This window comes from Carlito syrichta, unplaced genomic scaffold, assembly GCF_000164805.1.
Source record: "Carlito syrichta isolate Samal-C Ts95f unplaced genomic scaffold, Tarsius_syrichta-2.0.1 Scaffold119534, whole genome shotgun sequence".
NCBI lineage: Eukaryota > Metazoa > Chordata > Mammalia > Primates > Tarsiidae > Carlito > Carlito syrichta.
In genome coordinates this window covers 218433-242517 of record NW_007063630.1, presented here as the reverse complement: position 1 = coordinate 242517, position 24085 = coordinate 218433, and the positions used below count along the sequence as shown (strand labels likewise).

Genomic DNA, 24085 nt, shown 5'->3' with positions numbered 1-24085 from the left:
CCAGCATGACCTTAAGACTCTGGGCAGGTTTTACTCCATTTCTCAAGATGACTTTGCTAGATGAGAAAAACGTGTACTTTATTCAGGACAGCGAGCTCAGTTGTGGGGACTGCATTCCCTGCAGAAATGAGAATCCAAGTGCAGTGGCCTTTCAAAGCTGAAATAAATCAGGGCCCCTTGGCCATACTGCCCTAGTCTGTTGGTTTTTGTCTTTTTCTGAAACCACACAGGGTTGGGGCAAATTAAGGGAGAGCAAATGAGGACCAGCTCATTGTGTAATCACTTAAAATCTCCAGAGTCAGAATAGCTATCTGTGATTTAAAATATAAATGTTTGCAAATGGTTTGTCTCTTGATCAGTTATGTAAAGATCTGCATGTGAGATGTGCCAATGTGGCTTTTAGATGCTTCTTTTTTTAAATAACAGTCTTACTTGTCTTTGTGGAACTCTATATTTTTCAGTTTTCACCTATATTAAGCCTTTACATTTTTTTTATTGACTAAAGTTGGTGGAAGAAATGTTTATGGTTATCAGAGTTTTTATAGAATTCTCCACCACCTTTTTCCAAAAGGAATTTGAGTCATCTAGCGATTATATAAAAATCAAACACTCTTTAAATTCAGGGAATTGCTTTTTTTTTTTTTTTTCTCAGTAAAATAAAGTGCAATTTAAAGAGAATAGAGTAGGAGCGTTTACCACACACCTGTTTTGCTCTCTTGCTGGGCAGGTGTTATTTTCCTAGGAATGGTGACTGTGTGTTTTTGTTTTTCTTCTTTCTTAGGACAAATAGAGGAAATCTCTAATGGAGGCTTACTCAACAAGACATATTGATGAATGTAGAATCTTAACTGAAAAAGGAGCCAGTAGATGTGGCTTCCTGCACTCTGAGCTTGGACCAAATATAAAGCAAGTCCTCGCCACAGGGGTTTGGCTGAGCTCAGTGCCTGCGGGGCTGGTTGTTTTCCATGGCTTTTGCTTAAGCACTACGCTTCTCTGTGCAAAAGTTCCCGAGGCCTTTGGACACTTTGGGGGACTTTTCTTTCTTTCTTTTTTTCTGTAGCTTTTATTGTTTTTAAGAAAAGTAGTGTCATCCTTACTTGTCATTTAAAAATAGTGTGGGAAAAACAAAGAAAACTACCCAAAGAATAAAACAGGATAAAAAAAAACTCCCCTAAATGAATAAAAATAATTTACATCCTTTGCTCTTTTGTGAGGTAACTGTTTCCATGCAAGTTGGATTAGAATCTATGAGAAGATTTTCTCTTTAATTTTTGGTTTCTTCTATTTTTAACATTTTTGGCACGTCTACACATTGTGGTTACATAAGAACATCAGAATTAAGATATTTGGCATTTAGAAAGCATCCTTTGACTCGGGATGAATTTTTCTGGCACTGCCATGAGAAAGCTTGAATTCTCTTCCTAAAATAATAGGCATAAATGTCCAATCAACACACACTTTTTGGCCAGCTTCTCTGTGTGGTCGCTGAAGAAGCTTCCTAAGCCACACACGTGACAGCTTAGTGACTGGAGGGAGGTGCAGTTCCTCAGGCCTGATGAGGGGAAGCTCCCACTGTTCCTCCCTTCCAGAACATGGTCAAGGTTGATCACCCTTTTCAATAGTCATTAGAGTTATTGAGTTCCTGCAGTGTGGCAAGTCGGCTGCTAACCTCTTCACCTACTATCTTACTTAATCACTACCACAATCCTGCGAGGTATAACCCACCAACGGTGTTTTATGAGAGAGGAAATGTGGAAGCCTGTGGGACCTGCTTTGAAGGAATTCCTTGTCCAGAAGGAGGGACACATACATATATGAGTAAGTTCAAGAAAGCATGGTATTAGCGATAAGAATTAAAGCTAAAGCTTATTACCAACTTACCTTGTGCCTGTTGCTGTATCAAATGCTTTTCTTGGACAATGTAATTGAATTCTCATAACAGAGAGTTATGAGATGGTATGAGACAGATAATTTTATTATCTTCATTTTCCAGAAATGGAGGAAGAGGAAGCTAAAGTTAGTGTATTATATAACAAGCTCCAGAGCCCACAGCTCTGAAAACGGTAGGCCTGGGAGTCAAACACAGGCAGTCTGATCTCAGACTCATTTACTTAGCCATCAGTTTATACAACACAGGGACCAACAGACACAAAGCGCAGGGATGGTTCCTTGAACTAGCCCTCTCCACAGGTATTACAGTCCAGTTAGGGGAAGGGCCACATTCTCTGTCTCCAGTATAATTCAGGTTAGTTCTCCTTCTCCCCATGGACTTCTGTGATTCTTACTGCAGGAAATGCAGCTCTGCAGATGACCACATTTCCGTTTTGCCTATTTGCCTCAGTAAATGACTTTTGGTCCATGGCCCCCTGGACATGCCAGGCCAGGTGCGTCAGACTCCCTGGTTCAGGGAATTCTTAGACATTGGAGTACATCCGAGTTAATACATCCACAGGTGAGTGATGGGACTTTAGAATCTATATTTTAAACTTTCATCCCAGGTGATCTTAGTCTTTTTCCCATCTCTGAGGATACCCAGAAGACCTGGGGGAACTTAATAATTAGTCAGTGGACAGATGGTTCCGTGCAAAAAGGGGTTGTATTTTTTCTTCAGCAACCACCACCTTCTACCAAAGTTCCCAGAACTCAAAAGGAGAAAAGTGAGGGGTGGGGGAAAAGAGGAGGCAGGGCTAGGGGCAGAGTGTAGAACTCCAGAATAGCAAGTCAAACCCATAAATATTTGCTGAGAAGCAAGGGTTCCAAATGAGTGCAATAGGAATGAACAGAAACAAAGGCAGATTAGGGAAGGGTCAGGAGAGAGGGGGAAGTGGTGGGCTGAACCTCCTCCACCGTGTGGCAGCTTGTGTTTGAAGCCTGCTTTGATGGGCCCGCGGGGGCTGACAGATGGGTGGGTGGGCCCTGATTATAGATGGGCCAGAAGTTGGGGGTGAAACATGAGGCAAGCAAATTGTACTGTTTTGGTACGAAGGAAGGGCTATGGATTCAGAGCTTTAGAGCAACGGAGAGATACAAGAGTTGCTTCCTAACAGCGTGGTCAGAGGAGGTCACTTGGAGTCTGGAGAGTTGTGACAGGAGCAGAAATTGAGCCACTGATAAGTGCTGTGGGTGTTGGAGACCTGGTGAGTTGTCCAATGGATAAAGCCAAACCTGAAGGTTCTCAGAGGTGTTTCATTGGCTATTGAGAGGGGTAGATTCTCTTTGCTTCAGCTGCAGAAGACAGAATTTTTATTTCTTTTTATATAATTGGGGTCCTGCATGAGATTTCATGGGAGGGGGGAAGAAGAAGGAGCTATTTTGCTTTAAAAGACTTAAGACCTCCCGAAGTTTTTTAAAAAACCTATATCTATAATACATCTTTCTATCTATTAAAAGAAGTAGTTGAGTAGTTAGGTTACAGGCAGTTTTGAAGGGTCATTTTGTGTCAAGCTTGATGAAGTATTAAGAGCTCCATTGTTTAAGGGAAAACACTGGATCAAAGCTGAGGTTTTGCTTTCAGCCCCAGGTCTGCCCTAATTGTGGACCTTTAAACATTCACTTTACTTTCCTGGGCATTAGGTGTGTTTGCTTTGTTTTTCATAAATTAAGAGGTTGAATTGAATTAAGGTGATTTTCGGGAGTTCTTCCTGCTATATGATCCTATCAGCCTTGACCTTGCCATCAGGCCTCCCCAGCAGATATGTGGGATGAGTAGCAGGATCATGGCTTGAGGAAAATTAATATTGTGGTATTCTGTGGGATGACTGGGGGAGACAGATTGGGAGTCAGGATGCTGCTGCTGAAGGGGTACCCAGGGGGCAAGAGGAGAGTGGATATGGCCGAGGCAGACACTAGGGTTGGGCAACATGGTCACAGAAGTAGAGTTTGCACTAACTAAAGTGAGACGATACGTTTTCTTCTTATACTAGAAAAACATTCTCCAAGCTGATTAACTTTCTCTCTCTCTTCCTCACTGTATTTTGCTTTGAGGTATATCTTTTCAACAAAGCACACAGGAAGAGGTCTTTACACCACCATGCAAAGATATTTGTGAAGATCTAACCATGAGTTGTTTTTTGTTTGTTTGTTTTTTTGAGTTGGAGTCTCACTCTGTCACCCAGACTGGAGTGCAGTGGCACTCCACTGCAGCCTCGATCTGCTGGGCTCTGGCGATCCTTCCACCTCAGCCTTCCAAATAGCCAGAACTACAGGCACGCACTACCACGCATGGCTAATTTTTGATTTATTGTAGAGACGAGGTCTCACCAAGTTGCCCGGGCAGGTCTCAAACCAATAGGCTCAGTCAATCCACCCCCCTCGGCCTCTCAAAGTGCTGGGATTACAGGCTGAGCCACCGAGCCCAGCCTGACCATGAGTTTTTAAAAGGATGCTGGAGACTGAAAACACGAGAGCTGTTTAGATTGTCCTGGGAAATAGCATGTCCAGTAGCCACTGCTGATTTTTATGTAAAGTAGCTGTTTCCTGAAAAGGTTTCTTTTGTCAATTATGTCTCATGATGATTATGGGAGCATGGTCTCAGTTGGAAAAATAACTGTTTATTTGTGTAGTATTTGAATAGGGATCATCTGTATAGACAGTTTAACCACAAAAAGTTACTAAGTTCCTATTTGTGCCGGGTCCTTTATCAGGTACCAGAGCTGCAGCAAAGTCTAGGGTGTAATCCCAACCCTCACAGACTGATGGAGGAGCCAGGCATTTGAGCACAGAAATATAGCCTTGTGTGAGGTCATGGGGCATTTGTGTAAGAGAGGTGCATACACAACACAGAAGTCACAGGACTGGGATTACCATCTCTTCCTTTTTGCTCCCTCTCTCTCCACCTGTTTCCTCCATTTTACTAGGGGTTGAAATGAAACCTGAAAGAAGTTTGAGGAAATTGAGACTGGGTGAGGGAGAGGCCTTATCTAGGCGGATGGAAAGTTTGTAGATGCCCTGGAGAACACGTCTGATATCATGTTCCTGGACAGTAGCCACATACAGGAGCAGGAGACTGTCAGGCTTAGAACTCGCGGTCGGTTGTAGGACATTGCAAAACATCTTGCAGATGAGGGAGGACTCTGTTCTGTGAGTTCTCGCTCTCTGTGCCTGCAGCTGGGCAAATGCGTCCTGTGACTGGGTTGTCTCTCTTGTCTGAGAAAACTCCTGAGAAGACTATGCATTCTTGGTGTGTAAACATAGACCTTCTTCAGAGGAATACGTTACATTTTTAACAGGGTTCTCCTTAAACTAATGAGTCTCTGCTTAAAAAAAACTAGCTAACTTTGCATAGGCAAGCCAGTCTGCACAACTTAATATTGGGTCTCTAAGAGGGACGCAATAAACAAATAATACCACTCTTTTTTTTTTAAAGATGTGAGGTACAACTCAGGGTAGGTATATAAATGGTCATTGTGTAGGTAAAGTTTGGGCCTCACTTTGGTCCCCACTTCACCTGGTTTGAGATCAGGTACCTTTTTGATGAGATGTTCTCCCCCTTCCTCCCCTAGCAGTTTCCCACTACTGCTAAACCCTTTCTTATAGTATGTTCAGGGTCCGCTTATGAGTGAGAACATGTGCTACTCAGTTCATTGTTTCTGTGATAGATCACTGAGTATGATAGACTCTAAGTCCATCTAAGTTGCTGCGAGTTCATAATTTTGTCCTTATTTATGGCTGTGTAATGCCACTCTTGTCTACATGGCTTCAAAGAAGTTGGTTGAAATAACAAAACTACAAAAATAGAAATGAACTTATTTCTTAGAGATGCTAGACTGTTAGTCAATGTCCCTGCTAACTCTTCACCTAATATATACCCATTTTTCCCATTTGGTGCTGGAGAAGGCAGGTATCCTTTATTCATAGGGGTAGAAAATTCGGGAAGTAGAAAATAGCACGCTTCTTGAGAGTAGGCACTTTCCATGAGGAAGAAAGAGAAATCTTCTCAAATTTACCAAGTAAATGAATAAGTCCCTTCACTTTCCCTGGAGCAGTGTTAATAAAAGGACAGAGAAAGGTCAGTTGTGTGGTTAGGGAAAATTCTTTTTTATAAAAACCAGGAGTAGGGAAATGGTGCTTCCCTCTAACGTGTTCCAAGACTTTATACATCTTGAGGGTCAGGTGCTTAGCTCTTGTGGGAGAAGAAGTCAAAGAACAGTCCAGGGCAACCCCTTGGGGTTCCCTCCTACTGTGGGAGTTTTCTGTCCTCTCAATAAATCCTGCTTTTTAAAAAAATAGACCATATTGTGTTTGGGCTCCTGTTGATCATAAAACCTGATAATATGAGAAATCTGTGTTAATAAATTTGACACTTGCCTATCTTTACTTACATTATCTCACTTATCCCCAAAACACCCTGTGATATTGGTATTAGCACCATAATAGCCAAAGAAGAAATTGAAGCACAAAGAGATAGCATTTGGCTCAGGAGGGTAACTTTAGTCAAGGGGCAGAGCCTGGACTCAAACCCACATCTCTCTGGTTCTAACAATGGGTGTCTTCCAGTCTTTGAGATGGGCACATGGTTTACAATTATATGCTTGACTCAATTTTATTTCACTTTTTTAAAAAAAGTAGGATTTATTAAGAAGACAAAAAAGCTCCCAAACAAGAGAGGGCCCATCTTTTTTTAAAAAAACTTGTTTTTGACATGTTTGAGAGGGTAAAGTGAATAGCATCATTAATTATTTGTCCCAGTCTTATCTTAGAGTTATCTGCTTTGTCTACCTGTTTTCATCCAGACAAATTGAAAAGCTCCCAGCTAGATGGTCGTCTGTTCTCTCTTGAGAGTTTCCAGGGATGTAGCCCTAATCCTCCTCCAGGATCTCTGTATTCTGATAACAGGAATAACTTTTTAAGTAGTTTAGAAAGTTATTCCTCTTATAAATACAAAGAGCATAACTGGGTTATAACCTGATGTATTGTGTTAAATATAGAGCATTTTAAAATTTAGCATGAGAAAATTTTATGTTTTATTCTAAAAAGTGTTTGAGGGAATAGTAGGAGGGTATGGGGGACACGATTTGCCCAAATTCATTAAAGAAGCCATGTTACACTAGATTTTATTATATACCAAAAATACTGGAACTCCTTCGTAATTTTAAAGTTAACTGTGTTATAAAGGTTGGGGAATATTGACTCATTATCAAATCACTGAGATTGATATTATTTATTTTTACCTGAGAATTAGAAGTCCACTAAAATTTTTTTTATTTATTTGTTTTGAGTTAGAATCTCACTCCGTCACCCAGACTGGAGTGCAGTGGCCGTTCCCGGCCACCGCAGCCTTGACATGCTGGGCTCCAGCGATCCCTCCGCCTCAACCTTCCAAATAGCTGGAACTACAGGCGTGCGCTACCATGCCCGGCTAATTTTTGATTTATTGTAGAGATGAGGTCTCACCAAGTTGCCCAGGTGGGTCTCGAACCCATGGGCTCAGGCAATCCACTCACCTCAGCCTCCCAAAGCACGGGATTACGGGCTGAGCCACCAAGCCCGGCTGAGAAGTCCACTAAAATTAAGCAAGATGAAAGCATTTGGTTTTTTCTTTCCTCCTATGCAGGGCTTCCACTGCCACCTTGCCCCTTATCCCTACCACCTCCTGCCCTCTCTTTTCTCATAAACACATGTTGACATTGAATCGTTTTCTATTACTCTTATCATTTGTTGGCGTTAAGTCAAAAGTTGTAGTTCTCTTTGTTACTAGTCACTGTGTCAATAACCATACAGTTGTTTTCCACTTTTGAAGTGCTTTCATGGGCAATATCTCTTTCAATTCTCATAGTAATCTTGAGAGGTAAGCCCCATTATATTTAAAGAAAACAAAACTGAGGTTTGTAAAATGTGTCTTGTCCAAAGACATAGTTAAAGTCATTGTCGTCTTTTGACTCCAGACCACAAAGGCTTGAGAAATAGATGTCTTCTGGAGTGGCACATGACAACATATACAGGGCTATGTCCATGTTTCTCCCATTTCCTTCCCTGACTCCTTTTAGATGTGCCCCAGAACGTCCTCTGGTCTTTTTGGCTTTTTAACTACCCAGCTGTCTAAAGAAGCAGTATTAAGTAGGTGGTAAGAGGGTTGGAGTTCGCTTTGCTACTTACTGGTTCTGCAAGCTGGGACAAACTTTAATCTTACTGTCTCAGTGTCCTTAAGTGTAAAATAGGGATGGTAATAATAGTACCTATGCACAGGGTTGTGAGAATTAAAATAAATGGGAAATCCTCAATAGTATACTGTTAGAATTTTAAGCATACCAAGATAGAATCTGGATAGCTGTTTGGTCTCTCATGAATCTGACTTTCTATTAAAACTTGTATTATATTGTGATTCAAATGATGAACATGATGACAGCCACTTTACTCAGAACCTACATTGTTCTAAACATTTTACATATACCATCTCGAATTCTCACAACAACCCTGCAGAAGCTGTGCTCTTAGTCACTGTGTTATATTGTCTCTAAATTTTGCCTGGGATTGGAGTTAATTTTACCCCTCCCCCGTCAAGCTTAAACTTGTAATCTTTTGAAAATTACAGCTGTATTTTCCAATTTCCAGTCTTCTAACCGATTTTATGTTCTTCACTCCCCTTCAAAGATCTTTTGCAGTGGTTCCAGATGTCATGCGTAAGTTCCTATAGTGCCAGGGACAACAAAATTTTCCAGACTTTGAGACTCAAATTCACTTAGAGTAGCTAAGAGTAAATAAGTATGCTGACAGTTACAGGAACCAACTTCCTTGAATTTGGACATTTTTTTCCTTTAAAGCAACAATTTTCCAAGAAAGGATCGGCATACCCTGTTTCAAAGAAAAAGAAAGAAATGGTAATTGACAATGACCTTTACCCCAATCCATTGGAGGTGACATCATAGTAGCTGGTATACACCTATGTCTTAAAAAGTAAAAAATATTTACATTTTGACCTGCTTTAATTTTTAATTTTAGCTAATTATTTAAGCTTTGGCTTTAATTCCCTACACATCCTCCATTCTCCTACCTTCACCTCCTCCATTCTCCTACCTTCACCTGACTTAGATATTTTCCCAATTTATATATCTTTTTTTTAACCACAAAAATGTAGCAAGAAATAATGTAGCAAGTGCTTACTGACGTAGAGAAGTTTTTCTTTAAAAAAAAAATCAATAAAATTATTAGGATGCTTTTATAAGATTATAAGATTTACAGTCTTCATAAGATTTAATTGGTCAACTGAGTTTTTATCTTGTAATAGTTTTACCTTCACTATCTGTTTTTTGAACTGTGATAAGATTTGACCAATCTTATCCAAGGTTGAATCAAAGATTCTCCATCTTTCTCATTATTGAGACACCATCCTAGTTTGTACTGGCATCTGGGAGAAACATTATTCTCTTTATTTAAGAAAGCCTTTTCTTAAAAGTCTGCCTTTTCATTGGTGGTGTGAATATGTAGTATATTAAACCACACCAAATAAATCCCACTTTTGCCTTTTACTTGTTCCATTCTTTCTCACCACAGTGTCCTCTTCTGAATGATGATGTTTGAGTCTGAAACAGTGAATCATTACAAGTCTTCACTAAAAACACCTGTGCATTGATCTGTTGCTGCTACTGCAGTCTCTAAGGTTGCATGCAATGTTTTCATTTTGGGAATATTTACTCATACTTTCAATGCTAGAATGTCTGCAGTGATGACTAAATAAATAAGCACATAAAACAGTGAGAATGCTATCTGAATGGTTATTGAAGAGCTAGATGATTATAAGGACGAGATTGGGTCTGTTCAGGGTGGCATGGTTGTAGACAATAGTGAGGAATAAAGGTCACATGACAGACTTCAGTGCATTGCAGCATCAGTAGGCTACAGTGAGTTTACACACTGAAGTAAAATCCCCAAATAACTAAAAACAGGAGGTCCAGTTTAGTGTCTCCTTTGTGATCTCGCTTTGATACAAAGTGTTCGTCATTTGCTGTCATTTAATCATCCCTCCAGCAAACATTTAGTGAAGTCAGCTCTGTTCCTAGCAATGAAGATGACACTATATCTCCTTCGTGTGGCGTGTTTCCGGGGTGCATTTCTCTTATGGCCTTCCTATACCGAATCATACTGCCAGCTGATCCTGCTGGGAAGAGTCCTTCTCACAGATGAGATATTGAACTGACTTCCCCCAGCTGCCATCATCAGTTTTGGTCTCCCTCCTTTCTTTCCCCCCTCACTCTTGGGATTACTAAGGTCTCTTGGAAATGGTTATGACTAGATAAGATGGATCTCTCAGGAATGAGTGGGAAAGTTCTTTCATTTCTTCCTTATCCCTGGCAAAGACTCTTTGATTTCTCAACTAATGAGGCAAAAGACATCAATAGGAAAAGAAAAATAAGAGTTTTCCTTGCCAACATTGCTTAGTTACTTTGTCAACATTCCCTTGAAGCTCAGCTGAATTCTTTCTGCATATTTTTATAGTGCACATGTTTTATTGCTATAATTGATCTATTAGGCAGAAAATATGGAGAACACATGGAGCTTCTGTCAGTTTTATGCTATTTATTTGGATTTCCGTTTTTCTCCTTCCAAAGACTTCACTCTTTATTGTCCTTTTCACTCCCGACCTGAGAAATTCTCCGAAGGAGTCATATCAGTATCCACGTTGGTGCCCAGAATTTTGTAGCCTTAACTAACCTCAAAGTTAATAACTAATGTCAAAACTAGACACCAAATTTTGAACTCTTCAAAGACAAGGACCAAATTTTAATTAACTGCATGTCCTTGGTGCCTAGCCCTGTGTCTGGCACATAAAAGCCCTTTAGTAAATGTGTATTGATTGAATAAGCAATCTTCAAATATTTACTGAGAACCAGCATTTTGTCATGGTGAGAGTCATAGCATAGAATTTGCTTTTAGTTTTTACCCAGGGGGTAAAACTTTTGACTTGTTTTTTTTTCTTTCTGGAGACTGTACCAGGACAGAGAATAACCAGTGTTGCTGATAGTGCTACATTTCATTCAGCCAAAAAAGCTGCAGTAGTAGCAGCATTTATGAAAAGGTATCCACTGGGCACCTCCTAGGTGCTGGGTGCCAAGCTATACAAGTCAATTCAGATAAAGACCTGGTCATTGTCACCATCTCTCAAGACGATTGTACTCAAAACGGTGAGTCTCTCCTTATTCTTTTTCTCAAATACACACTTAACTGAAGATTATTTATGAAGCAAACTGTCCACAAAACAACAAACAAGTTTATTTATTCATTCCTTTACTGTGCTTCTCATTGCACATATGTCTCCAGAGATTTTGTTAAAATGTAGACCTAGATATACTAGGTCTGGGATGAAGACTGAGCACCTTCATTTCTAACAAGCTCCCTTAGTAAGATCAGGCCTTGATAGTTAAAGTATCATCCATAGACCAGTAGATTCGGTACTATTTGAAAGCTAATTAGAAATGCAGTCTTGGGTACCACCCCAGACCAGTTGAATGGGAACCTGAATTTTAACAAGAGGCTCGTATTCACATTTGATAAGCACTGCATTATCCATTTAATTAGCTGACAGTATAAATTATGGGCAGGGGTCCCAATAAGGGCTCTGGGTTAGAAAAGTAAGGCCAGGTAGATTTTTACTATTCTCTTTCTAATTTCAAAACCCTTTTGGGTACCCATGCCAATATGGATTCTGACACTTGGAAAAAGACATGGATGGATGCCCATTTGTTCAGTCATTCAGTCATGACAGATCTTTTATTATCCATTCTGGATTGCCATTATCTTTAAACAGAGGAGTGGGAGACCTGACCACAGCTTATCCCTTTTCAGTAGAATTTCGTTTTAGATGAAAAAGTTTCACCTGAAGAGACAGCCTCCTGTCTGACCATGTCAGAATGATTCACAAGTTTGTACCAAGCACTAGATCAGTTTCTGTTTCCTCACCTGAAAAATGCAGATAATAACTTGTTTCACTTTCTTTACAGTCTTGGGAGGAGCTTTGAAATCCACATGTGCAGGAACTTTGAAAACTTGAAAACGTTCATGAGATTTTAAAACAGCTTTAGTGAGAAAAAAATCATTTATGCTTCAGTGCCAGAGAGATATGGGTTCAAAATTTAGCCTCACCAACTACTAACCTTATTATTTCTGGCAAATTATTTATCTAGTTGAACTTCAATTTTTGAAATATAAAATCGTCATAAAAACTTTCACCACACAAGGTGTGGTGAGGATTTGAAATGCTAATAAGAGTATGTCAAGGATCTGGTGCATAGTAGTGTTTAATAAATTATGGCCAACATACGGCATTAAGGAACTTAGTTGAGAAATAATCCTTCAAATATGCCTTCTCTCTGAAGTAATTCTGTTAAGTTGGGGTAAAAAGGGAGTGTGATTTTAAAACTAGTTAAAGTTTTGGACAAATGCCCATTTAGTTCAAGAGATTGATATGTTGAGGTTACAACTGAAGGATCTATGGGAGAAAAATCTCCAAACTTCAGACAGTATTTTAATATCTGAGTACTAGTCACTGCAAGGTTTTGTGATATGGAGGTTTTCTGTGGTTATTCCATCTCATTCATGTGCTGTCATCAGAGGTGCCAGACAGACATGTTGATGGTTTCCATAAAAGTGGTATGGGTATCAAGGAAGGTTTCCATACTGGTGTCCAGGCAAGCAGACGCTCTGGATCACAAGGAAATGGCAGAATTAGTGATGCCTAGGGTCATGTAAATCGATGCAAGAAGATTGCTATGAGGACTGTGTGAACTGATGAATTATTACCAGAATAACAAAATAGCAAGTCTTATTTGCTCAAAACATGAGGGTGCAACTGTCGAGTGGTTACTGCTTTTCTGTCAGCAATTAAGCATTTGAGACATAGAGGGACTATCGTCTTTTTTGTTGAAGTCCTCACCATCCTTTCTCTGTCTTCCCAATCCCTCGCTCATACTTTCATTTTGGAAATGACCTTTATAAGGCCCTCAGTTTTCATAAGTCTCTTTTCAGGCAGAATAAGCCTTTGGGAAGATATTCTTTTGAAAAACAGATGGCCCCATTCTTTCTCTAGAGTTTGCAGAGTTTATGTGTCAATGTAAATATTGCAGGTAATATTCTGAGCTATCCAGCAGTGTGATCTCACAGTCTCAGGCAGAGAATGTCATGTGGCCTGCCTTTCTACATGGATCTCTTTACGGGGAGTGTGTATGGTCAGTGTTACGGGAGGAGGAAAAAAACCACCCCTGGGATATGGCATTTCAGCGAAAACCTATTAGGAAGAGGGCGGGGTTAAGAGGAAGGAAATGAGCAGACAGTAGCCACAGGAGAGAGGCATTCAGCTGCAAGATTAGCAATTCTGAGCAAAGATCAGAGTCTATAAAAGGGAATTGGAATATCCTGGGTATATTTTTTTTCTTAATAACTCAAGTCTGAAAGTATCATCAAGTTCCAATTGAGTGTGGAATGGCAGAACCCCTTCTAGACAGTAAAAAAGCATTTCAGTGGGGTCATGCCCCGAGTCCATTTTAACAGATTTCGTGATGGGCTCTTCTGAATTTGGCCACAGATGTTGGCTTATTCTTTTAGGGCTTGCCCTATCAGTGGAACTGTCATCTACTCTCTGTTTCAAGGCCATAGGACACAGCCATTACCTCCAGCCAATCTATACTAGCAGTCTTTGGGGACTATGTGGATAGATGCTCTGGACAAAGGGAGCTTCATGAACCAGTAGGAAAGACAAGTCAAAGGCCATCACTTTTTAGAATATAAGGTCATGTGGGGAAAGCATTTACTAGGAGTCAACAAACTGGATTTCATTATCAACTGTGCCCACTGCTAGCTACGGGACCTTGTTAGGCAAGTAATTGTGTCTCTTGGAGACCCAGGGAAAATGATATCTGCTATAAATCTATTATACCTACTATACCTCACCAGATTTTTGTGAGGGTCAATAAGACAGTGGAGAAGAGAACATTGAAGATTTCTCAAAGTTGTGCTGTCCAATATGGTAGCCACTAACCGCATGTGGCTAATTAAATTTGAATTAATTAAATGAAATATAAAGTTCAGTTCCTTAATCATACTAGTCACCTTTTTTTTTTTTTTTTTTTTTTTTTGGAGTCAGAGTCTCACTCTGTCTCCCAGTTTGGAGTGCAATGGCATACTCACGGCCACCGCAGCCTCGACCTGGGCTCAGGCGATCCTTCTGCCTCAGCCTTCTAAGTTGCCGTAACAACAGGCACACACTACTACACCCAGCTTATTGTTTGATTTATTGTAGTGATAAGGTCTCACCAAGTTGCCCAGGCTGGTCTGGAACTCCTGAGCTCAGGCAATCCTCTTGCCTCGACCTCCCAAAGCCCAGCCACGAGTCACCTTTTAAGTTCTCAATAGCCACATGTGGCTGGTGGAGACTATTTTAGACAGCATAGATATAGAACATTTGCATTATCACAGAAAGTTCTATTGGACAGCTCTGCCTCAAAGGGCTAAGGTGTGATATGAAGGATATAAAGAATAGCATATTGTAGGGGTGAGAAATGCTGTCATAGTCATGGATGCTTGGAAAGAATCAGAACCCACTCAAGATAGCTGAAGTAAAGAGTTGGGTTTGTTTGATTAACTCAGAAAAAAAAAAAAGGAACGAATCCCAAAAGGTAGAAAGCATAGCTAGGCTTCAAGAAGAATAGGAACCAATTTCTGTAAGATTGTCAGGAATTAAAAAGGTCATTCTTTCTTTCTCACTTTCTCTTGTCTTTCCCTCTGGCCACTTGGGCTCTTGTCTCTGTTTCTCTGTGTGCCAGCAGTCCCTCTTCCTCCTTCTCTTCCTTCTTTCCCTGCCATCTCAACTGTGCAAACCAGCTTTCTCAACTGCACTGTGCATGGTCCAAACAGAGCTCAACAAGACACAGTATTCAGTTCTCATGGGTAATGCGCAACAAAGACTGGGTCCTAATTCCAAACTCCCAGGAGAGACATTCTTGTTAGCCAGCTTGGTATGATAGCCGCCCCTCTTCCATCAGCCCTATCTAGGATGGGGCTAGTGACCCCTATGCCTACTCAATAAGAGAAGTGGGAGGTGGGACTTTAAAAAAGAAGCATATGTGGGCTAGGATAAGATCGTTTGCCAGCACAGTCATCCTATGATGACAGTGAGCCTATGATCTCACAGAGAAGAGCCAGTGGAGGTTCAAGAAGAAAAAGAGTGTGATGTCTTTTCTTCCTTAGTTATTTCTATGGTTTTTTAAAAATTATTTTAAAGATGTGGAGTACAATTCAGGATTAGGTATACAAGTGGTCATTGTACTGGTAACATTTGGGCCTCCCTTTGGTCCCCACTTCGCTAGGTTTGAGATCTGGTACCCTTATTGCTGTTATGTGCTCCCATATCCCCTGGCAGTTTCCTGCTACTGCCAATTCCTTTCTTATAGTATTATGGTAAATGTTTGGGGTCTGCTTATGGGTGAGAATATGTGCTACTCAGTACTTTGTTTCTGTGATAGATCACTTAGTATTATAGGCTCAAAGTCCATCCAAGTTGCTGCGAAGTTCATAATTTTGTCCTTTTTTATGGCCGCATGATATTCCATCATGTATATGTACCACTTTTTTTTTTTTATCCAGTCCACTTTCAATGGGCAGCATGGGTGGCTCCATGTTTTTGCTATTGTGAATAATGCTGCAATAACCATGAATGTGCAGGTATCTTTTTCATAGTGTGATTTGAGTTTCTCCCGGTATATTCCCAGAAGGGGGATTGCTGGCTCATGTGGAAGGTCAATTTTTAGATTTTTTAGGAATCACCACACTGTTTTCCACAGATGTTGTACTAATTTACACAGTGTAGAAGTGTTCCCTTTTCCCCACAAACTCTCCAGCATCTGTTGTTTTTGATTTATTGATGATGGCTATCCTGAGTGGAGTTAGGTAGTATCTCAGTGTGGTTTTAATTTGCATTTCTTTGGTGATTAGTGAGGCTGAGCACTTTTTTATGTATCTGTTGGCTGCTCATATGTCTTCTTTGGAAAAATGTCTATTCTTATATTTTGCCCACTTTTTAATAGGGCTGGTTTTTTTTTTTTTTTTTTCCTTTTGGCATGTTTGAGTTCCTTGTAGCTCCTTGATGTTAGGCCTTTGACAGATGTACAGTTTGCAAATATTTTTTCCCAGCCTGTGGGCTGTCTCCCTGCTCTCTTGATGCTTTCTTTTGCTTTGCAGAAGCTTTTCAGTTTAATGAGGTCCTACTTTTCTATCTTATCTCTTATGACATAGGCATTTGGAGTTTTGATCAGGAACTGGTTGCTTATTCCAATTTCTGTAAGAGTGTCTCCTGTGTTTTCTAAGGTTCTTATGGTTTGAGGTTTTATGTTTAGGTCTTTGATCCTTTAGAGTTGATTTTTGTGTATGAGGATACATAGGGGTCCTGTTTCAATCTTTTGCATGTGATTAGCCAGTTTTCCCAGCATCATTTATTGAATAGGTTCTCCTCTCCCCAGTGGTTGTTGGTGGAGGCTTTGTCAAAGGTGAGTTGGTTGAGAAATTAAGGTTCCTGGAATCTCTATCTTGTTCCATTGGTCTATACGCATGTTTTTACCAATAACAGGTTGTTTTGATTATTGTAGCCTTATAATAAAGTTTAAAATCTGGAATTGTGATACCTCTTGCTTTGTTTCTTTTGCTGAGGATTGTTTTGGCTATTTGTGGTCATTTTGTTTCCTTATGAATTTCTGTATTGTTGTTTCCAGGTCTGAGAAGAATGATGTTGATAATTCAATAGGTATTGCGCTGAATTTGTAGATTGTCTTTAGTAGGATGGACATCTTAACAATATTGATTCTTCCAATTCTTGAGCATAGAATATTTTTCCATTTGTCTTGTCATTTTTTATTTATTTGAGTAGTATTTTGTAGTTGTCTTTGTAAAGGTCATTCACTTCTCTGGTTAGGAAGATGCCAAGGTATTTTTTCTTTCTTTTTTTTTTTTTTTTGGTGTGGCTTTTGGGAATGGGATTGTGCTTTTTATTTGGTTCTCTGCCTGTTTGTTGTTGGTGTATAACAATGTGACTGTCTTTTGCATGTTGATTTTGTACCCTGAGACTTTCCAAAGTCCTTTATCAGTACAAGGAGGATTTTATCAGATTCTCTTGGGTTTTCAAGATATAGGATCATATCATCAGCAAAGAGGGATGACTTAACTTCCTCTTTTCCTGTTTGGATACCCCTGGTTTTCTTCTCTTGTCTGAATGCTCTAGCTAGCACTTCCAACACTATGTTGAACAGGAGGGGTGAAAATGGGCAGCCTTGTCTTGTTCTGGTTTTCAGAGGAAATGCTTCCAATTTCTGTCCATTTAGCACTATGTTGGCTGTGGGTTTAATGTAGATGGCTCTTACTATTTTGAGGCATGTTCTCTCTATGCCTAGCTGTTCAAGTGTTTTAATCAAGAAGCCATGCTGGATTCTATCAAAAGCTTTTTCTGTACTTAATGATATAATCGTGTGGTTTTTGTTTTTACATCTGTTGATGTGTCGAATTACATTTATGGTCTTGTGGATGTTGACTCAGCCCTGCGTCCTGGGGATGAAGCCTACTTGGTCACAGTGGATGATTTTTGAGATGTGTTGTTGGATCCGATTTGCTAGAATCTTGAGAATTTTTGCATCTATGTTCATCAGAGGCATTGGCCTCTTTGTTGAATCTTTACCCAGTTTGGCTATCATTGTGATATTAGCTTCATAAAATTATTTGGGGAGAGTTCCGTCTTTCTCAAATGCCAGGAATACTTTCAATAGGATTGGTATCAGCTCCTCCTTTATGTTTTGTAGAATTCTGCTGGAAAGTCATCTGGTTCAGAGCTTCTTTTTGTAGGTAGTTTTCTTATGACAAAGTCAATTTCCTGGGTTGTTATTGGCCTATTTAGTGTCTCAGTTTCTTCTTGTTTCAACCTTGGGAAGTTGTATAATGTCAAAAAGTCCTCTATTTCATTTAGGTTATCAAGTTTGTTTCTATACAAGTGTGCATAGTAATCTCTAATAGTCTTATGTATTTCTTTGGGATCAGTTGTGACTTGATCTTTTGAGCTTTTGATTGTTTTTATTTGGGATTTTCCTCTTTTTCCTGGTCATTCTGGCTAGGGGTCCATCAGTCTTCTTTATCCTTTCAAAGGACCAGCTTTTTGTCTCATTGATTTTTTTTCTATGATATTTTTGTCTTCTATGCTCTATATTTGGGCATTTATTTTGGTGATCTGGATTCTTCTGCTGAAGTTAGGGTTTTGGTGGTCTTGTCTTTCCAGCTCCCTTAGGTGATTTGTCAGGCTATTAACTTGTGATCTTTCTATTTTCTTGATGTGTGTTCTTAGAGATGTAAATTCTCAATTCTCCTCTTAGTACTGTTTTCATGGCATTCCAGAGGTTTTGGTAAGCTCTTTCTTCATTTTCATTTATTTCTAGGAATTTTTTAATTTCTGTTTTGATTTCTGTTTTGACCCGGGAGTTGTTTAGCATCATGCTATTTAGGGTCCATGTCTTTGTGGGTTTTGGGGGAATTTGTTGGTGGTGATATTATTTTTATTGCAGTGTGGCCTGAGAAGATGCACAGCAGTATTTTGATCTTATGAAATGTGTTTATGCTTAATGTGTGGTCAAGGATGTGGTCAATCTTGCAGTACGTTCCATGTGATGATGAGTAGAATGTATATTCCATGGTTGTAAGGTAGAATGTTCTGTAAGTATCTATTAAGTCCATTTGGTCAAGTGTCAAGTTGAGGTTCTGGATCTCTTTGGTGATATTTTGCCTCTATGGTTGTTAGTGGGGGTGTTTAGGTCCCCAGCTATGATAGTGTTAGAGTCAATACCTTTTAGAGTTTAATTAATAGCTGGTTTATAAAACTTGGTGCTCCTGTGTTGGGCGCATGTATGTTTAGGATGAATATTTCTTGTAGATAAATTGAGCCTTTTATCATTATGTAGTGTCATTTTGTATCTTTTAAAGTTGTTGATAGCTTAAAGGTTGTTTTTTCTGATATTAAGATCCTAACTCCTGCCTCTTTCTTTGTGATCCATTCACCTTAAAATTTGTTTTCTGTCCTCTAACTTTGAGTTTGTGAGCATCCTTTGTGACGAGATGTGTTTTCTGGAGGCAGTAAATTAGCAGCAAATTATCGGGTCTTTTTTTAAATCAAATTTGCCACTCTATATCTTTTCAATTGTGCTTTTAGTTCATTCAAGTTTAGGTTGATTATTGAAATGTGAGAGCTTGTCCCTGTTGTAAGGCTCTTATAAGGCTGTTTTGTTTTCTTTTAGTTTTTGTGTTAACATTGTGTGTTTCATTTTTGCTGGTGTGCTGTGTATTCTGCTGCTTTTGTGTTTGTTTATGATCCTGAGAAGTATATGGTCTTCCTTTGTTTCTTTTTTCATCTGTGCACATAACCTTTTACAGCATCTCCTATAGAGCCTGCCTATAAGCAGCATATACTCTTATGGATTGGATACCTGGGAAGGATTTTAATTTTCCATCACTGACGAAACTTAGCTTGACTGGGCAGGAAATTCTTGGTTGAAATTGCTTATCTTTGAGAACATTAAAGATTGGAGTCCAATCCCTTCTGGCTTATAGTGTTTCTGCAAATAAGTCTGGAGAAATTCTGATTGCTTTTCCCTGGTAGGTTGTCTCACCTTTTTCCCTTGCTGTCTTTAGGATTTTTTTCTTTTATACCTACTTTGTGTGGGCAGATTACTATGTGTCTAGGGGTTGGTCTTCTCATAAGATGTCTTATAGGGGTTCTCTGAATCTTTTGTGCTTGTATAGCCATCTCTCTGGCCAGATGAGAAAAGTTTTTTTGAATGACCTCTTGGAATGTTTGTTTCAGGTTGTTTTCCATTTCTTTTTCTACTTCAGATATTCCAATCATATGTAGGTTTGGCTTCTTGATAAAATTACACATCTCTTAGAGAGTTTCTTCTTTCTTCTTGTTTTTTTTTTTCTATATTTTTAATAGATTGGATTAATTCCATATTTTAGTCTTCCAACTCTGAGATTCTTTCTTCTGTTTGGTCAATTCTGCTTCTCATGCTTGTCAGTTTGTTATTTATTTCTTGGATGGAGTCCTTTATTTCTGTTATCACTAAATATGCTTTCTTGAGTCTGACCAACTCCACTGCAATTTCATTTAGTTTTAACCCTTGCATTTCTTGATTTTTATTCATCCTATCCAGTGATTCTCTTATCTCTGTAAGTCACTTCTGGGTACCCTCGTTCTGAGAGCTAGCCATTGTTTGTGCTCCAGTAGCTGTTCTTTTTGGTACTCTTTGTTGGGGCTCTGAAAGTTAGCAGCGACTTTTATTGTTCTTCATTTGTAGCAGTTCCCTTTTCTTTCTCTTTAATTTTGTTGCCCAGTGGGATATGGGGAAAGCAACCACTTCTGATTTTTGCTCTACCTTCTGTCCTTCCCTGAGCCAGGTCTCTGGGTTTATTCAATTATGAAATAGGGTTGGAGGTGGGGCATTGTGCTATCTCTTTACAACTTTGAGCACTTACTAAGAGGTTGAGGAGAGACCACAAGTATTCAGAACCTACTGATGGGTCACAATGATTGCTATCTGGTGAATGGGCCAGCTGGGACTTGCTCTCCATATCCTCACAATATGACCTTACAATGGGTATGTTTGTATAGTCCTTGAGTCCAAGACAGAGTATATGAGAGAAAAGAGAGGGAAGAAGGAGAGAGAAAAGGGGAAGAAGAAGAAAGAGATTTTTAAAAAACACAGAGAAAGAACAAAGAGGGAAAAATACAAGGACAGAAAACAAAAACAACCAACAAACAACCAAACAAAACAAACAAAAGAGCAAACAAGCAAACCCAAACTCAGAAAGCCCATGAATAGAGAGTTCTCAACTTTAATATATCTCGGGAGTGGGGGTGGGGGGAGGGAAGCTCTCTCTCTGGTGGTGGGTTCTGTGACTGCAGGTCTGTTGCTACAGGTTCCCTCTTTGCTGTTGAAACTTACAATGCTGGAATCTTCACCCCCTGCTGCTGGCAATTGACAAGCAGGAGGGATGGGGGGGTGGGATAACTTGACTCAGCATGTCAGAGGCTCTTTCCCCCTTCCTTCCTCTCCCAGCATGGTCACATCTCCCAGGGTATCCAGTTCACAGCAGGGGAATGGGTCTCCAGCTTCTGCCCTACCCTCCTGATCTCTTTTGCTTGTTGCTAGGGATGGGAGGAGTTGGCTAGGCACTCACCAGCCTCCTCTTGGTCAGATCTGCTGTATACATCTATTGCCCAGCAGCTGGCTCAGGGTAGGAGGCTGAATCATCTGAAGCTCCGCATCTGCCATTACCCACCAGGGCTTGTGCACTGGGGGCAATGCTCTCTGAGTTCATAAAGAGCAACCTCAGAGCAATGCAGAGATCATCCCCTGGTCTTAAGATGCAGGTCTCAGAACCTCAATGTGATGCTTGACCAAATGGATTTAACTGATAAAAGAAAACAAAAGATGCAGGTCTGCTGTTCCACAGAGGCCTCCCTGGATCACTCCTCTGCTCAGGCATTAGAGTGACTACTCAGTTTCTCTACAGGCTGCTGTTCCTGTTGCTAATGGGGTTGGGAGAGATAGCTCCCTCCCCAGAAAGTACCAGTCTCCGGATCTCAGGTTCCAGTGGCAGGTCCTTACAACCTAACATGGTGTACTGGCAGTGGCAGTGAGTCCAGGTTCGGGATAGCCTCTCACTACTGCTTCTTTGGGACTCTGCCTTTGGCTTCCTCACTGCACTCCCTCCACAGCCCTCACTGCCAGTGTCCAGCCTGGCGCTGCAGTGGTCAGAAAGACAGTCACTTTGGCATCTTCTTCCTGGGAAAAACTTTGCTGATTTTAGAAAATGGCACACAGCTTCTATGCTCTGGGAAGCACTAGGATCCATGCCTAGTGGCTGCAGTGCCAGCAGCTTCACTGGGAGAGTCCTGGCTACTTGCTCCTGAGTCCCCACTCAGTCACCCTCTCACATACCCCTTTCATACAGACACGTGTGCAAATTCATCCATACATTCACTCACACATACAGGCACTCACTCGGTTTGACTGGCTACACCGCCATCTTTTCCAGCTTCAAGAGGAGTGGTGTCTTAATTTCTGTGTTCATACACCTAGATGGAAGTGGGCACAGCCAGGAACACAAGCTGGAAATCAGGTCAAAGCCTTTGTCGTTTCTTAAATGCAAACAGCACTCATGAGTTCCTTTCTCTCTTCTGCCTTTAGGAAGGAACATGAGGTTCCCTTGGAAATTATTCAAGAGGAAGATGGAAGGGGCCATTTAAAAAAGATTAAAAGCTACAGGCTTCAAAACTGGGGCCTGAGGGCTGGCAGTGGAAAACGCTGTTGGGCTGTGATCTCTCACTGAAAAGTTCCAGGTGCCTTTTTGCTTCCTGCAAAAGAAAAGAAGCGAAGGAAAAGACCATGTCCATAGCACTGAAGCAGGTTTTCAACAAGGACAAGACCTTCCGGCCCAAGAGGAAATTCGAACCTGGTACACAGAGGTTTGAGCTGCACAAACGGGCTCAGGCATCCCTCAACTCAGGTGTGGACCTGAAGGCAGCTGTGCAGCTGCCCAGCGGGGAGGACCAGAATGACTGGGTGGCAGTACATGTGGTGGACTTCTTCAATCGGATCAACCTCATTTATGGCACCATCTGTGAGTTCTGCACAGAGCGGACTTGCCCTGTGATGTCAGGGGGCCCCAAATATGAGTATCGGTGGCAGGATGACCTCAAATATAAGAAGCCAACAGCACTGCCAGCTCCCCAGTACATGAACCTTCTTATGGATTGGATTGAGGTTCAGATCAACAACGAGGACATATTTCCAACATGTGTGGGTAAGTCCATGACTAGCTCTTAGTTTTATTTTACCACCCTCCCCAAGCTTGGGAAATTTACAGACTGCCTTGAATGCTGGATGGCACCCATGTCATGGTTTCCCTAAATCTCATCACTCATATACCTGTAGTTTTTTTTCTCCATATCTAAGAACTTCATTGAAGTAAGGAAAAAATTATGGATCACTTACATTTATTTTGTGGACCCTAATGGAACACATACCATAAGTTGGGAAACACTAATTTGGTGAAATGTTACATTTGACCTTGTTGGCTTTCTCAGGACTAGACTACAAACCCACTCAGTTATCCTGGTAAGATGTTTTCTTTTTGGCAATTGATTAGTTACATTGACTTAAATGTAACTACTGGTGTTTATCACTCAGGATTAAGAAATCCCAGTGTGAAAATCCATGGATTTATTTAGAGATCAAACAAACTGGGGATTCAAAATCTGGGGGAAAAAGATGCTGGTATTCTCTTCCCTTTTCTAATCATAAGTTATTAGTTCTAGACTGTGCTATTAACTCTGACCCCTGCATAGCTGCTGTACCCACCAGACACTTGAAATGCAAATCAATTTGGATTTTTTTTTTTGGTGCTGTCAGCCATAAAACTCTTAAAGAGGAAGAACTGTATCTTTTCTACTTTATTTTTTTTTTTGAGTCAGTTTTACTTTGTTGCTAAGGCTGGAGTGCAAGGGCATGCTCACAACCACCACAGCCTTGACCTGCTGGGCACAGGCAATCCTTCCACCTCATCCTTTCAGGTAGCTGGAACTATAGGCGCATGCCACCATGCCCAGCTAATTTTTCTTGATTCATTATAGAAATGAGGTCTTGCCAAGTTGCCCAGGCTGGTCTTGAACCTGTGAGCTCAGGCAATCCTCTTGCCTCGGCCTCCCAAAGTGCTGGAATTACAGGCATGAGCCACCACGCCTGTCTTCCTTCTTAAATTTCTGTATGCTGCTGGTCATTGGATCTCCCATGCACTCCTGGACTGAATTTAGAATTCAGTGTTTTATGCCTCAGGCTCAATAGGAATGAGCAAACTCATACTTCTGTTGTGTATCTCCAGTGCCTAGCATAATGCCTGGAACCTTGTAGACATGCAGGAAATGTTTGTGAAGTACTTGAATAAATACTTGTGCTATTGGAAAGTACTATTAAAAAGCTCTGAGATGGTTGGAATACAAAAATGTATTTGAAACATACTGTTGAAATCACCTCTAGGTTGGTGGGGGCGGGGTTGTGTCCCCATGTGGCATATG

General features: G+C 40.5%; 1 protein-coding gene across 1 annotated transcript in view; it reads left to right on the top strand.

Annotated features, from left to right (window-relative positions):
• Positions 1–24085, top strand: part of MOB3B (MOB kinase activator 3B) — a 214314-nt gene that overhangs the window by 53960 nt on the left and 136269 nt on the right. Inside the window, exon 2 of the mRNA XM_008047958.2 lies at positions 22200–22815. Within this exon, the coding sequence (XP_008046149.1) occupies positions 22398–22815 (418 nt within the window). The 5' untranslated portion in view covers positions 22200–22397. The remainder of the gene's footprint in view (positions 1–22199; positions 22816–24085) is intronic.